Source organism: Podarcis muralis, chromosome 10, assembly GCF_964188315.1.
Source record: "Podarcis muralis chromosome 10, rPodMur119.hap1.1, whole genome shotgun sequence".
Classification (NCBI taxonomy): Eukaryota; Metazoa; Chordata; class Lepidosauria; order Squamata; family Lacertidae; genus Podarcis; species Podarcis muralis.
Window position 1 is genome coordinate 21,651,273 of NC_135664.1, and position 16,743 is coordinate 21,668,015.

Sequence of the window (16,743 nt, forward strand, 5' to 3'; positions counted from 1 at the left end):
CAGTTTGGAGGACTGGGAAAGGAAGGATCCAGCACCAGTTACGTATAATATACTATGGGCAAAGAATGCCTGTCAAAACCCTTCTAAGCTGCCACCTCAGGATAATGGCTGACAGGCTCTTAAGAGTATTTATTTCATTTTTGGCCACTTCTGCACTGTACCACAAGCAATACCATACCACTTTAAACAGCCATGGTTTTCCTCAAAGAATCATGGGAGCTTGTTAAGAGTATGGACAACTTTCAACTTACACAGGGGTTATGTTCTGGAACTTTTGGGGATAGCGTGCACAACCAAAATTGTGTCTAGTCAAAACACACTGGATCAACGGCAGGTAGGATTACCAAAGCCTTTTTTTCCTGGATGCCTGTCCCATTTCCACCCACTTTTAATTTTTTTAACTTTTGCCAAGCACGTAAAGCTGAATGTGCACAAGTTAAATGTGTGTAAGTTGTGAGTTGATGAGATCCCTATTGCCCCCATAGAGCTATAATTTCAATGGTTTAACAATTCATCCTTCTTCCCAGGGAACTCTAGGAATCATAGCTCTGTGAGGGGAATTCTCTGCACCCTTAGGAACTTGAGCTCCCATGATTCTTTGGGGGGAAACCATGGCAGCTTAAATTAGTATGATACTGTTCTACATGTATAATGCAGATGGGGCTTATATTATTACATTTATATGCCAACTTTCTTCCAAGGAGCTCAGGGTAGTGTTCATGCTCTTCTTCCTCTCCGTTTTATCCTCACAGCAACTCAGTGAAGTAGGTTAGGCTGAGAGATAGTAGCTGACCCGAAGTCACTCAGTAGGCTTCATACCTGAGTAGAGATTTGAACCCTAGTCTCCAACTTACTAGTCATTCACTCTAGTATTTCATTCTCTTAAAGAACATATAAATTAGTTAAAAGGTGCAGCCGTCATGAACTGAAGTTTCAAGCTGCCTCTGCATTGTAAGATGCAGCCTTAAGTAATCTTAGTGTAATGCATGCTGAGCTGGTTAGTAAAGCACGAGGATGACGTACAACACCAGAAAGTAACTCCTGATGAAACAAGTGTCATTGAACGGTACAGAGGAAAAGCCAACTGACATCACAATTCATTATGCAATAACTGGGGTGAATTTTAAGTTGTGGTCATCAGGCTAGCTCAATACATTTTGGCACCTGAGGTGAGCCACAAAATGGCGTCCCTCTGGTCAGGGAGGAAGGGGCGAATGAAGAGCTACATCAGGAACAAGGTGGAAATAACTATCTACATCGGGAACAAGGGTGGGAGGAGAACAGCTGTGCCTCCTATTCGCTAAGAGGCCACGGTGGGGCTGGGTCAGGTGGGTATTGCCACCCGAGGCAGTTATCTCTCCTTGCCTAATGGGCAAGTGAGATTGTATGAAACAATCACACAAGAATGTAGGGCTGTCATAGGGGAAAAAGAACTCTTCCATTAGCACCCATAGGGGGGTTTCAATGCCTAAAAAAGCCCCAAATTCTTGTAGCTTTTATGGAAAAAGGCTCAACAACTTTGTGGGTTTACTAAAAAAAGCTCAATAATTTCTGTGGTTTTCTTAAAAAAAGCTCAACAATTTTGAAATATGGCAACCCTAAATAATGTTGCCATGCACGCCACTCAGCTGAAGGTGAGCCCAAGACATCCAAGCATCTGAGGTATTATTATAAACAATAACAACATCCCACTGTTTAAAAAAACACAGAAGCGGACATTTCAGGCAAATGCCACACTGTAACTCATGACAGGGCCAGCCCTGAACCATACCCAGATATCCTCACCCAGATTGTCATCAAGTTGGGCTATGTGACGGCTTTAAGAGTCCACACAAAATGGAGGTCAAGTATATTCCTATGCGCTATAGACTCATTGTGTGTGTGTGTGTGTGCACCTGTATGTGTAAAATCAAAGAGGAACAGAACAGCATGTTTGCTAGTAGGCCCTCTAGTGCTTTGTGGAAGAGAGCCCTTAGCTATATTAAATCTTTGCAATGCGACATTACTGGCAGGTGCAATCTGTGGGCAATTCCCTCCTTTCTAAGCAGTGTTCCAAGCAAATACATGTCCAGTAAATATCACTTAGTTGCTCTTGAAATTACTCCTGTCATTTTTTCCTCTCTCATGCTGCCACTGTACTACTAATCACAGAACAGGCTGCCAAAATTGAACTTATCAGTTACTGTTCATATTCAGCTGCTTTTGACAGAATTCACTGGGGCGATTTAATATGTTTAGTCCCCGAGAGGTGCCAGGTGGAGAATGGATGGTTTCTGTATGTCATCAGAGAGTGAAAAGAACTGTATTTTTTCCATTAGCACCTGCCACCTGAGTGTTTCGTCAGGTGTGCTGAAGGGGCTTGGGCTTTGATTTCGCCAATGCAAAGCACTTTTCTCTTCGTGCAACAGGATGGGGGAAAAAACACACACGCATATGCCGCAGTTCAAAACAAGGGAATGCAGGTACTACTGGAGCAAGTCATCTGTCTTGGCTGTGATGTTTTTTCCATTTTTTCCCTTAATCAGTAGAATGCTGATGCTGGTTAAAGGCACCTGTGAGCCTGGCAATCTCTGGAGGAAGGGCAGGATATTTAAGATGAAAGATGCTTTAAGATTGCTCCCTGCACCTACAGCACAAAAATGCCAACACAAAGGGAACGTTCTGGAATCGCATGCCCCCTTCCTTGTATGTGTCTTGAATTCAGCTATTGATCTTGTACGACAAATTTGTACCACGTTTGCCTGCCAACTGCATCTCTTTGTCTGGCTAAAATACTACACCACAAATTCACTCACATGAGGCAAACAGTCAAAATGGCACCCCTCTGCTACTCAGTTCTTTAATGAATTTGGAATCGGGGGAAATGGGGCTGCCTTTGAATTTTGTGGTCTCCGAATGTTAACAGTGAACATGATCTCCCAACTTCCCTAATGGATACTGAATGTGGAAGCTCAAAAAATGCTGTTATTCTCAGAGGTTGGGTGATAGGTGACAAACACAAATGCATTTGCCGACTTGCCAAAAAAATTGCATATCCCAGGAGTAATGCTTCCAGCTTTATTTCCAGAACCCCACTCCCCGAATTCAATCTGTTTTTCCTTGTATGCTATGAATTCTTAGTCTATAACATAAAAAGAGTGTATTTATTCTGTGTGAATAATTTCTGGATCGCTTGGATATTCAGTAAACACAAATTGGGCCCTGGGTTTGGGGTGTATTCCCTGTCATTTGCATCATAATACATCACCAGTGCAGAACCTTTAAACATCTGTTGTTTTTTCTTAAAACCTTGGACATTTCCTTATATTTCAGAGAACACAGCCCTACAGTAAATAGTGATTGGAAATTCTCTTGCTTTCTTCCTTTCTAGCCTTTGAGATTGATAAAAATCTGTCAGATTCTTTTTTTTTTTGTAAAGAGGTAAATTTGATTCTACTTCAATAGCATTTTAACTATCTACTATTCACACAAAATCGAGCATGAAGTTTTGCTGCCTAGTGTTCGTTCTTTACAGTCTTGATGTTCTAATGTGAAAGAGAAAGTGGGGGGGGGGGGAGAGAGACCAATTTGTTCACTGGTTTCAAAGACAATGGATTCATGAAACAATCCAAAAGTGAGTGGGGCAATCTTTTCCTATGCCCTGCCAAGCTCATGCATAGCTGTCAATGTTTCTCTTTTTTTAAGGGAAATTTCCTTATTCCGAATAGGATTCCTCGCAAGAAAAGGGAAAAGTTGACAGCTATGAGCTCATGCCACCATAGCAGATGGGTGGTGTTTTCCCTTCACTCCTGCTTTCTAGGTTTTTATTCATTAAAAAAAGTTTGCCTTCCATTGATTGAATAGAGAGTGAAATAAGGTACACAATAGGACGTCCCTCTTTTCATCAGAGAAATGTTGGAGGGGATGGAATAGGATTCTCCTCTTTTCATTGGAGAAATGTAGGAAGGTATGCTAAAGTTAGTATAGCTTGTCCCCCATTTTGTGGGAGGGGGGTGTAAGGGGAACAGGAGTGCTTTAGATCCTTTGGATCCACAGTCTTTCCCAGCACACCCTCTGGAACACCTTTTTGCCTGCTCCAAAGTTGAGGCCCAGTGGAGGGACACTGGCTGTCTTTCTGCACTCTCACGGAGGAGTCATATTGCAACAAGAATTTTAAGGTCTTAGATATATAATAAATGTTCATAAATTACCAAGCAAACACCTACATAAACCACATGTCTGAAGCAGCACAGGAAGACAGTCCTGAAACCATTTTGACTCCCAAGCTGACCAAATGTTTCTCTGCAAGGAGGGAGGAGGTGAAAAAAACCTTCCTTGTTACAGGAATTTAGTAATCATCATCTCAAAGGGTGACAGACTACCAGGAAAAGACTACCAGAAAAGGCAATCAGATAAGGCATTATCAAGATAACCTGGCAGACAGAAAAAAACGACATTCAAATTTCTGTTGTAGACCACCTTTTCTGTGATGTAGGTGTGATGTTTGTGGGCGGTGGTCTTGGGTTACACCCCTTCTGTGATGTACGTATGATGTATGGAGGGGTGGTCTTGAGCTCCAGGGTAGGAAATTTAAAATGTCTATATAAGGCCTTGCATACCATTGTTCGAGGTCCTCCTCCTTTCCTGCGTGTGAGGGGAGCACCCTGTTGCAACAGATCAATAAAGATCAGGCTTACTAGCTGCTTTGCTTCTCCATATTCTCTGGTTGGTCTCTGTAATTTTCTCCTACCAATAGGGAACCCACGTAAGGACTCTATACGGGCTCTTGGATACCCCATAAGGGAAAAAGGGCAGATTTTGTTTACAACAATATGCCCCTCACTGAGGGTAGACCTCTGTTCTTGCCCCCAGTGAGGAGGACCTGGAGATGCTCTCCCAGGAACCAGAGGATTGCAGAGCATCAATTACCTATCTACTGTATTTTTCACTCTACAAGACGCACCAGACCACAAGACGCACCTAGTTTTTGGAGAAGGAAAACAAGAAAAAAAATATTCTGAATCTCAGAAGCCAAAACAAGAGGGATCACTATGCAGTGAAAGCAGCAATTCCTCTTGCTGTTCTGGCTTCTGGGATAGCTGTGCAGCCTGCATTCGCTCCATAAGACGCACACACATCCCCTTACTTTTTAGGAGGGAAAAAGTGAGTCTTATAGAGCAAAAAATATGGTATTTTATCACACCTCATGTCTTAATCAACAGAGACTTTGGGATTTCCTTGGCTTTCCCACACATTCACAGACAGGACGATATTCTTGGAACTGGGTTTACTTAAAGTTCAGATAGTTATGAGTTGCACCAATATTTAATGTGTCTTTCCCTCATCTACTCATGCAGATCTATGTGTATGATGACTGAAAGAGGATTTACAGTTCCTGAAGGGATAATTGTCTGAGTGCAAACTATACTTAGCGTTTGTTCTATATGAAAATGTAGGCCAAGCGCTTTGCTTAATTATATCCTCACGTCTCCAGTGAAGCTAACAACTTGTTTAATCTGAAAGTCATATTTATGTGGCTCGTGAGGAAATGCACTTTGGTCCCTGGTGAGGTAGTTCTAAAGTATTCCTCAAACGCTGGGAGCATTTCAGGAATTAATGAAACGGTTTTGCAAATACATTTTTATATTTCATAGGCTGTTTCTTCCTGCCTAAAGTGGTGTATGGTACATCCACTTATACCACGCTTTGGTCAAAGAGGAGGTTCAGATAAGTCACCCTCCTGCAGGTTCCACAATCATTCAGGAAATAAAGAAAGAGCTGAAGAATACTCAACACAAAGCAAAGGTTCTTAACAGATCACAATCATGTGAAATGCCTTGGCTTAATAATGGATTCAAAAGTCACCTTTCCCTTAAGCTCCTACTTACTGCACCTTTTATTAAAAATATCACACTAGGCTTCTCTAGGTAGCTAGGGTTTTTGCAGGCTGTTAATTAAAGTTTCCCGTGGCCATTTGGAGTGAAATTGATTTTTTTACTGATTATGAAGAACACTTCATTCATAATTCCTTGGCTGTGCAGAAATTAAAGGTTTCTTGAATTCACAGCTGGAAAGGAGGTATGAGAGAAAATGAAGGGTTTAGCTTTGTTTGTTTTAAGTAAAATAATACTAACAATAATAATATAAACACTGTTGTTTGGGGAAATAAATATAATGCACCCAACAAACCACTTAAACTGGTATCACATCCCATATAAATGATCTTAAATGGTTTAAGTGCCACAGGGAGGTCGATCCTATGCACATTTACTCAGATTTGAATCTTACTGGTTTCAGTGAGGTCTTTTTTTCCTCATATAGGCACATATAGAGATACTCATTGTAAGCGACCTTGAAATCAGGTAGAATGAAAGATGATTTATCAATATTTCAGATACGGGGGGGGGGGGGAATTAAGACTGCAGGCTTAAAGAAATAGACTATGACTTCCCATTGCAAACCCCACTTCCATCCACACAAAATCTCTAGTATACTTGCAATTTTTGAACGTTAATCACGCATGCTCAAAATGTATAAAAATCCACTCAAAATGGTTTAAAAACCTAATTTTAGAGACATGCTTTTATATGCACGAATTTAAAACAATTATTAAGGTTTTTTTTTTAATGTGTCAAACCAACCAATCAAGTAGTTATATCTTCAGGAGGTGTGAAAGCCGATTTCCAATTGATGGTTTTTGTTTTTGTTCCAGAGCTTCTGAAGCCGTCACATTTTTTTCTTCGTTAACAACGACAAATTCACTTTGATAACGTGCAGCATACAAAAGAACCACTTTGTGTCTATCCCAGAATGTAATGAATGGAAAGTAGAAGCACACCTTTTGTGCCTTGCGCTTATCTGCCCGTTGGTTCTGATGGTAGATGCGGCTGAAATTGGAGACAATGACAGGAACTGGAAGGGCAATGACTAAGACCCCACTCAGGGAACAAATTGAGCCAAAGATCTTCCCAGCGATTGTCTTCGGCACCATGTCACCATACCTGTGGTGGGGGAAAAAAAAAGAGAGATTTCTGTTTTAAAGGTAACTCGCAATTTACACACATCTTTAACCAGCTTGGCAGGCTTGGTTGAAATTATTATTATTATTACTATTTTACGAAAAGGAGGTGGAAACAGGGCAGGTGTCCAGGAAAAAAGACTTTGGTAGTCCTACCTGCCATTGAACCCAATGAGTTTTGACTCTGAGGTTTTGGCTTTACGTGCTATCCCCAGAACATGACTGCCATGTAAGTCACCTGTGTACATTTCCCTAGTTAGAATTTTAATGGATAGAGCCACATTACAGTTGTACCTTGGAAGTCGAACAGAATCCATTCCGGAAGTCCGTTCGACTTCCAAAATGTTCAGAAACCAAAGCATGGCTCCTCATTGGCTGCAGGAAGCTCCTGCAACCAATTGGAAGCCACGGAAGGCCCGTGGGACGTTCAGGTTCCAAAGAATGTTCACAAACCGGAACACTCACTTCCGGGTTTGTGGCATTTGGGAGCCAAAATGTCCGAGTACCAAGGCGTTCAGGATCCAAGGTACGACTACTACTTTACTTTCATTCGTAAGTAACTTTTCCTACTTTGACCCACATTCCGTATGCAGCAGGGATGTAATCAATATTGAGATAGATGGACCAATGGCATATTCTATATTCCTGTTTATCACTTTTATATACCACCTTTCCTCCAGTGACCTCAGCACAGCATACAAAGGGATTACCCATTAATCCTCTCAAGGTTTTTGTTAGGTTCGACAGAAATGCACCAAAACAGGAATGGACTTTGGTAATATCGCATCTGAGCAAGGACAAAGTTGGGTGCACCTCCCCCCCAAAATTCATATTTTCACAATACAGTCCTGCCTTGGAAGTTGGACAGAATCCATTCCGGAAGTCCGTTCAACTTCCAAAACATTCAAAAACCAAAGTGTGGGTTCTGATTGGCTACAGGAAGCTCCTGCAGCCAATCGGAAGCCTCGGAAGCCCCATCAGATGTTTGGCTTCCAAAAATTGTTCGCAAAATAGAACAGTCACCTCTAGTTTTGTGACGTTCGGGAGCCAAAATGTTCGGGAACTAAGCTGGCCAACTTCCAAGGTATGACTGTAATTCCTTTTGTTACTTTGAGTAGGTATACATATGAACACAGGTTTTCTTATTCTTATTATTTTGTGCCCCTTCGGCTCAGCATCTTGTGCCGGGGAACCTCCCACACAACCCTAAATCTGGTGCTGACCTACCCCATGAACTTCTTGGCTGGAGGATGTTGAATTTATTTAGCATCCCTTCTGAGATGGCAGCGCTCCTTTTTATGGGTTGGAAGAGAGTAGCACTTCAGAGATTGCATCATAAGGATGGGCAGTCAGAGATGAGGAAGTGTGACTTAAACAGCCTTGTCCCTCAAAAGGTTTCTAAATTGCCCTACAGAAATAGATGGGCAGGGGCTAAGATGCTGTTCCCTCTCATTTAGAAGGAAAAATTTAAACTATTGATCAGTTATATAGAATTAAATTTGGTGCATTTCTTTATTTAGGAACAGACTATAAGATACTTCTCATCTGAAAAGTAAAAATCGCATAGTGAATTCTGCAGAGAAACTTTTAAATCTTCTTTTTTTTTTTTTTTTTGGCTGGTTAAGAGTTAGGAATGAATCCAATTTATCCATGAAATAAAGCCAAAGCAGGGGAAAACTAATGTGATACAATAATCTTCTGCCCCACTAGAGGGCATAAAACACCACCAGAAAGCAGCCACTCAGCTGAAATGTGTCATATTTTACACCATGAGACACAACTGTACCCAAACACGTACTGCAGATACCCTCCTTTCCAGTTCAATTACATTCTCTCCACAAATGTTATACCCATGTGGGGTTTCTTGTCTAACTTCTGCTGTGCTTGCTGAAAGGGGGGGGGGGGGGGAGAAAGATAGTACAATGACTTTTTGGTTTTATTTTGCAGCTTGTAAAAAGGGGACTGCAGAGACTGGGAAAGTAAAACAAATAGGTCATTGAATCTGACAGTGTTCCTTTTAAAAGGCAAGGTCATTCCTTACTAATGCATGAAAAGGATGAAAAACTTTAGACAGCAATAATCACAGTGGCTGATAAATAAATTAGAAGGTGGCGGAAATCAAATTTTGCAGGAAAACAGAACGGAAGCAGAGTGAGCAAATGTATTCTAATTTGTATGAGTTATTCTTGTCTGAAAATATAGGGCTGGTTGAAGAATTCAACAAGGTGTCTAGGGACCATGAGTCTTGAAAGCCAAGTCAAATAAGTCTTATGCCACCTTAAAAATTAATAGATCTATTGTGGAGTTAACCCTTAGAGGACCAGAGGCAACTTCGTCAGGTGAGTGATGCGGTCACCAAAGTGGGCAGGTGAACATGGTCTTGAGTACAGAGAAATGAAAATCATGGTGCAACAGTTGTCTGAAAAGAGTGAGGCCAAATGGTGAAGCAAAAGATAGCAGGAGGGCATGTAATATATATTTCTTGTTTGGTTTATTTTGCCGCTTATAGGTAAAAGGTAAAGGTAAAGGACCCCTGGACGGTTAAGTCCAGTTAAAGGTGACTATGGGGTTGCGGCGCTCATCTCGCTTTCAGGCTGAGGGAGCTGGCGTTTGTCCACAGTCAGCTTTCTGGGCCATGTGGCCAGCAGCACTAAACTGCTTCTGGTGCAACAGGACACCATGATGGAAACCTGAGCACATGGAAATGCAGTTTACCTTCCCGCCACAGTGGTACCTGTTTATCTACTTGCACTGGTATGCTTTCGAACTGCTAGGTTGGCAGGAGCTGGGACAGAGCAGCGGGAGCTCACCCCGTTGCTGGGATTTGAACCGCCGACCTTCCAAGAGGCTCAGTGGTTTAGACCACAGCGCCACCCGTGTCCCTATTGCTGCTTATAACACCAGTGTAAACAGGGAAGCATTACAAAACAACACAGCCACAATGATGACCTTTAAGAGCAAGAGGGGAGCCCCTTCTGGAGGAGCCAGCTGAGAAAACAGCTCAGCCCGAGAGGCAAAGTGACAAACGACAGGTGCCATTGAAGCTCATGATTGCTGATACATTGAATGAAAATAAATAAATACAATGCCGTACAAAATATGTCTGCTTCGGAGTGTAGTATTTTATTTCATTTTTGAGATTCTGAGCTATTGCATTAACCATCTGAATGAGGCTACACTTTTTGACAAACGTTGCAAAAGCTTGACAACATAGTCATAGAATTATAGAGCTGGGGGTCGAATCTAGATATTTAAGAGGCCCATGCCCTCCATTGACGGAGCTCTCCTGCATCTCTGAGTCTTTCCGCCTTTTGCTTTCCAGTTTAGCTGCCATTAATCAGAATATGAGAAGTTCCTTCTGATCTGTAAAATGGCTCAAATCACCAAGAGTGATTTGCCATCGAAAGTTCAAGTTGTTCCGAGAAATGGAAAGCCGGTTTGGAAGTTTGTTGTGCATTAGGAGGCAATCACCTGTATCACTAGTAGCCTGCACCTAATAATTAAGTTCCAAATAACCTGGAATATAGCACAATAGTCCAGCAAGCCATTGTGAAAGCAAACGTACAAGCAATACTGAAATGGGTTTCCTCTGCTGGAAAACAGGAAACAATCTACAGGCAACTTTCTGTGGCCCTTGTCACACACACCAAAAACAACTTTGGTTTAACAAACCCATAATTTGTTTTCATTTCTGTAAAATTCTGTTTTAGAGGACAAAAATAAAGAGCAAGTTTTTATATTTACAAAGATGGAGATTACTTTTGGGTGCTGCAAATAGGAGGCAAATTGGATTGAGAAGGTATGCCAGATTCTGCATTTGAGTGTTTTCCTGTGGTAATCTTAAGTCTCTCCCATTTCCAATTATTCCTGTATTGTGAAGAATAAATATTGGGCTATTTCAGCTTAACATTTCTTATATTTTTAATGCATGGTTCTACCCCCCCCCCCATTTTTTTACACCCAACCTAATTCTCAAGAACCAGGTGGAGTATAAACCAAAACAAACAAACCAGCATTTATTCACAAACAGCCAAACAATTAATGTGGGAAATTAGGGTAATTCTCCAATGCTGGCATGCTTCTCTGTACATTAAAGCAAGCAAACAGTCAGATGCTTTCATTTGGATAGTGGCTCGAGAAAATACCATTATGAAGGACAGGAATGGCTTGTGTTGAAACAGTGGAACAAGAAAGGAAAAATATGAAATAATATTATAGAACTGTCAAATTATATTTGGCAACTGCAAAATAGGCTGCTTGTCTGTGGAGGGTGAAGCAAATCGGTATAAAACTGTTCCCTATAGCTTCCAAACTGCTTGGTGACTAAACACTGGCAAGTGAGCCCTAATTAGTCATTTATTTCAGAACGGCACACTGGAGTAGTTAATTTAAAATGCCACTGGTAATAATCTTAAGTAGCATTTGGAACCATTCATGTGCATTACAAATGCACACATCTCTTGCATTCCGGTAATTTTTAGGAGGCTTCTACTTGCTGCAGTTTCTGTTTCGAAACCAGCCAGATTTGCTTCTGTCTATCTTTTCCAATGTGTGCATGGAGCTCGGGATGAGCTGAGGCTCATCCTTTTCAAAACACGTAAGGAAATCCTTCATGACCACTGGATATGATAGGGCAGCTGAGTCTTGGGTTCTCAAGCTCCTGCACGGTTTGGCAATAGGCTTGTGCAAAGCTTTGCAATGAATAGAATCCTATGCAGCTTTTGATCATTGCTGTTCCCTACAGGAAGGGACATGGGTGGCGCTGTGGTCTAAACCACAGAGCCTAGGGCTTGCCGATCAGAAGGTTGGCGGTTCGAATCCCTGCGACGGGGTGAGCTCCCATTGCTCGGTCCCAGCTCCTGCCAACCTAGCAGTTCAAAAGCAAGCCAGTACAAGTAGATAAATAGGTACTGCTCCGGCAGGAAGGTTAATGGTGTTTCCGTGCGCTGCTCTGGTTCGCCAGAAGCGGTTTAGTCATGCTGGCCACATGACCCAGAAGCTGCACGCTGGCTCCCTCGGCCAATAAAGCGAGATGAGCGCTGCAACCACAGAGTCATCCGCGACTGGACCTAATGGTCAGGGTTCCTTTACAGGAAGGAAACAAGTTTGATAATTGAAAGGATTTCTTCTTTAAACAAAACGCTTAGAGAAAAAACTATTTTATTTTCAAGCAGAGGGCCAAGAAAACTGTGCTGCAATTAATATAGTTACAATGGTAGAGGTACAGTGGTACCTCGGGTTACATACGTTTCAGGTTACAGACTCTGCTAACCCAGAAATAGTGCTTCAGGTTAAGAACGTTGCTTCAGGATGAGAACAGAAATCGTGCTCCAGCGGTGCAGCGGGAGGCCCCATTAGCTAAAGTGGTGCTTCAGGTCAAGAACAGTTTCAGGTTAAGAACGGAGCTCTGGAACGAATTAAGTACTTAACCCGAGGTACCACTGTACAATGGAAAAGGTGGCTTCATTTGCCTCTGTGCTGGTGATGAGATGGTAGTACCAGAACTATTTTTGACACACAGGTGATAGACTGCTTCAAGACCAATTAAATCTTTAATGGCATGTTAATTTATGGTTGCGTTTTTCTTCTGATTTATGGCAGGTTTTATGAGCAACGTTGACTGTTTAATCAGTTGACTTTAAAGGCCTGCAACTGCATTAAATTAAACTGTTCCTGTCATGACCTATGGTGTAGATAAATAAACATATGCTACTATATATCATGACATTATGTGATATGTTCCTTTTTTCATATCCTCTGACATTTCTCCAATGAAAATAGGAACGTCCTATTCAATAATAATAATAATAATAATAATAATAATAATAATAATTTTATTATTTATATACCATTGATCTGGCTGGGTTGCCCCAGCCACCCTGGGCAGCTTCCAACACATATAAAAACATAATAAAACATTAGATGTTAAAACAACTTCCCTATACAGGGCTGCCTTCAGATGACCTCTAAAGGTTATATGGTTACTTATCTCCTTGGCTCGGGGGTTGCAAACTCCACACCCTCCCACATTTCTTCAACGAAAATAAGGATGTCCTAAGGAAAAATGGGACATTCAGGGATCAAATCAGAAACCGGGATGACTTCTGTAAATCTGTGGCTGTCCCTGGAAAATAGGAACACTTGGAAGATCAGGTTTTTTGGATCTGTCAAATGTTTAGTTACTGTGAACATCAGTAAAAATGCAAATAACTAATGAGTGTTGGAAGTGCAAATAAAAAGAAGGTATCTTTTACTACATGTGGTGGACTTGTAAAGAGGTAAAGGCCTTCTGGGAAATGATACATAATGAATTAAAGAAAATGTTTAAAAATACTTTCGTGAAAAAACCAAAAGCCTTTTTATTGGGTATAGTGGGGGAAGAGATACTAAGAGATGATATGTATGCAACAACAGCAGCAAGAATTCTTTAAGCCCAAAAGTGGAAAAAACAAGCAGTATCAACGAAAGAAGAGGGGCAGATGAAAATGATGGACTTTGTGGAACTGGCGAAGCTGACGGGAAGAATCCGGAACCAGCATGATTGAGTATTTCAAAAGGACTGGAGTAAATTTACACAATATTTGAAAGATTATTGTAAGCAATTAACATCACTAGCAGGGTTGTCTGAAGACTTGTAATGAGAATTTTTCTCTCTTTTCATATTTATTTAAATTATGATGTATTTCGTAAGGAGTGAAATTAGAATTGGAAAATGCATAAAATGCTATGATATAAAGATTAACATTTGAAAACCATGAGGTGGGAGGGAAGGAAGTCGATAGGTTCTGAAGAGCCAAAGAGGTAAAGTGAATGATAACGATGTGAATATATATTGTTAAATGGAAAAATAATAAAAAATATTATTATTTTAAATGCAAATAACGGCTCACAGAAATGCTCTACAGTGGCATGCACTCGCAGAAGACTATGTTTGTGATTAGAAACTTTGCAAAATGCAGGATTTCCACCCTTCTGATTATGGAAATGGCTGTTACAATCCCTCCTGATTTCCTGTGTTGCATGCTGTACCGCACATATGAGCCTATTGTTGTAAAGTCTGCAACAGCTCCCCCCCCTCGCAAAAAAAGCCCAGCAGCAATGAAAATGAGTCAAATGCTTGACTGGATAGTTATTGACAGACTCATAACACTTCTACAGAAGTTAAACATTCTCTTCAGCATATTGCTCCTGAGGCTTTGCGGCTCTGCAATAGTCACGTGGGGCCAATGTGCCTTTACTCTACACAGATCAAGAAGAAATCAGGCAAGGAACAGCTGACATGAATGATCAGAGCAGACTCTGCATTATACCTCTGTCTTACCTATCGCCTTAATGGAAAAATCTCCAAGTGGCCTGCCTATAAAAGGAACGTTCCTTGCATGAACACTGTGCCATTTTTCAACACGACTGTTGCATTCTTTCCCCCTCTGAAAAGATTAGATTGTCTGACTTTTGGGGGATTCAGAAACCAGAAACATGGGCAAGATCAGAAAGAATGCATTATTTCCATCCCCAAAAACATCTTGCAAAGTGATGCATTATTGTCGGAGCCATAACTTCCATTCAGAACAACAGAACGTCACAAGGTGAATTAATGATATTTGGGTTTCGGTGAAGGTCATTAATCTGTTGCACTGCTTAATTTACAACAACCATCATTTTGCACTTTCCAGGTTGAATAACCAGTTTATATATGCATTCTTTTTGAAACTGATTCTTCAGTTGTGATAACTTCTTGATGGAAGAAAAACTAGCACCAGAGATCACATCAGCTTCCCTGCCACTCATTTATTCCTATACCCTCTGAGAGGATGAGTGAACAAAGCATGGTAGTCAAAAGAGCCTGAAGAATATGTGATGGCAGCTGAAGCTAAAAGAGAAGCAATTTATTTATTTCTATATTTTTTTTGGGGGGGGAGGACGTATAGAGCCCCATCCTAAACATATCTGCATACCATGTTTCAGTCTGCCATCTTGATTCAAAATGGCACCCAGCATCCAAGCAGTGAAGACATTTGCCCCTCCCACCTCTGGAAGCCTTGTGCCAACTAAACCTATGCCAAAATCATGCCAAAGTGATGATTTGGCTTACCATCTGGATTCAAAATGATGTCCAGCATCGAAACAGTGACAAAGTCTACCACCCCACCTTGGGAAGAAACTTGTGCTGCGTTTGCTGACAATATCTCAAGAGACAGGCAAACCTATGGCAAAATAATGGGCAATATCACATTGTGGTCTGCCATTTTGAATCAAAATGGTGCCTGCTGTCTTGACCTCGGGAACCCTTGTGTCAAGTTTGGCAGTGATATCTTTAGAGGCATCGGAAATAATAGCGCGATCTCAGATGATAAATCAGCTATTTATTTGCAATTAGTTTGATAAAGAGCATAGCTGTCAACGTTTTCCTTTTTTGAAGGGAAATTCCCTTATTCCGAATAGGATTCCTTGCAAGAATAGGGAAAAGTTGGCAGCTATGATAAAGAGAGACATGCCTAGAAGTTCAAGGCATGAATTAAGCATAAGCTTTGTTACGGCAAGAAGGTGTGGGAGGAAACCTACATAGTACCAAGAACAAAAAATCATGTTCACACCCACCTATAATAAATATGTATACAATCAGACTCTGTGAAGCATCTGCAGATTTAATTATCTCTGCTGCAAACCGATAACGTTTTAATGCATCGCACGAAACTTCGCCTTGACAGACTAGGAAGCAGGTGCCCACAAGCTATCGAACGCAGGCTGTTTACTAAGCCAGGCCAAGGGAATCAGTTCCCAAAGCTTGGCTGCCCCAGCAAAGTCTAATTATGTCCATAGTACAGATGGTAAACTAAGCCACAGCAAGCTTCGGGGACCTGCCAAAGGTTTCACAGTTAGAGAAGCCAGGAATCCAATGTCTGCTGGAATGAGCCTCTACAAACTCTCCCATGTGGGACAAGCTTTGGTACACGATGCTGTTGAGACATCAATTCAAAATACACTTGCTAAAAATAAGTCCATGTCTTAAGTTGCTGCTACTTACTCTGTGTTCCCATAAGATCAGGAGCCCCTCTTCCATTGCAGATTTGATTCTAAGAACAAGCAATGCCTTTATCCAGAATATAAAATGGGTAAAGGTCTGGTGAAGTGCATAATCCAGGCATAAGATGCCTTTTAAGAATCTAGAAAGTGTGATGATACACTCATACCCTATTTAAACCAATGGGGAAATTTCCATTGATTCTAGTAGACCGGTCTTATATTTTTGGTTCACACGAAGTTTGATGTAAGCAAAGTAAACTTGAAGCACTGTGGAGCAAATATTATGCTTTGTGACTATGCAGCTGTGTTGAGGATGGGTAAAAAGAACATAAGGGTGGAAGGTTAGGTAATAAACAGAAGCAAAAAAAGGTACTTTGGCCAGATACCCAAAGTTCGAAGGATGTTCATAATTACATTTTCATTACTTAAACAAATCAATCTTTTTTATTTTTATTTATTTATTAAATTTGTATACTGCCCTTCATCTGAAGATCTCAGGACGATTCACAACATCAAAAATACAAAATGAGAACACAAAACACACAATAAAAGCAAAAACACACCGGTATATCATAAGGCAGATGTCTCATAATACAGTATCTAGAAAACTGATATGGGGAGATATAAGAAGTCTGAGTCCTGTAGTCTTTAACGCCTTAGTAAAGGTAAAGGTACCCCTGCCCGTACGGGCCAGTCTTGCCAGACTCTAGGGTTGTGCGCTC

At 41.1% G+C, this 16,743-nt stretch overlaps 1 protein-coding gene across 1 annotated transcript in view; it reads right to left on the reverse strand.

Moving 5' to 3' along the window:
* Positions 1–16,743, reverse strand: part of KCND2 (potassium voltage-gated channel subfamily D member 2) — a 284,185-nt gene that overhangs the window by 14,156 nt on the left and 253,286 nt on the right. The window contains exon 3 of the mRNA XM_028746183.2: positions 6,818–6,980. Coding sequence (XP_028602016.2) covers positions 6,818–6,980 — 163 coding nt within the window. The remainder of the gene's footprint in view (positions 1–6,817; positions 6,981–16,743) is intronic.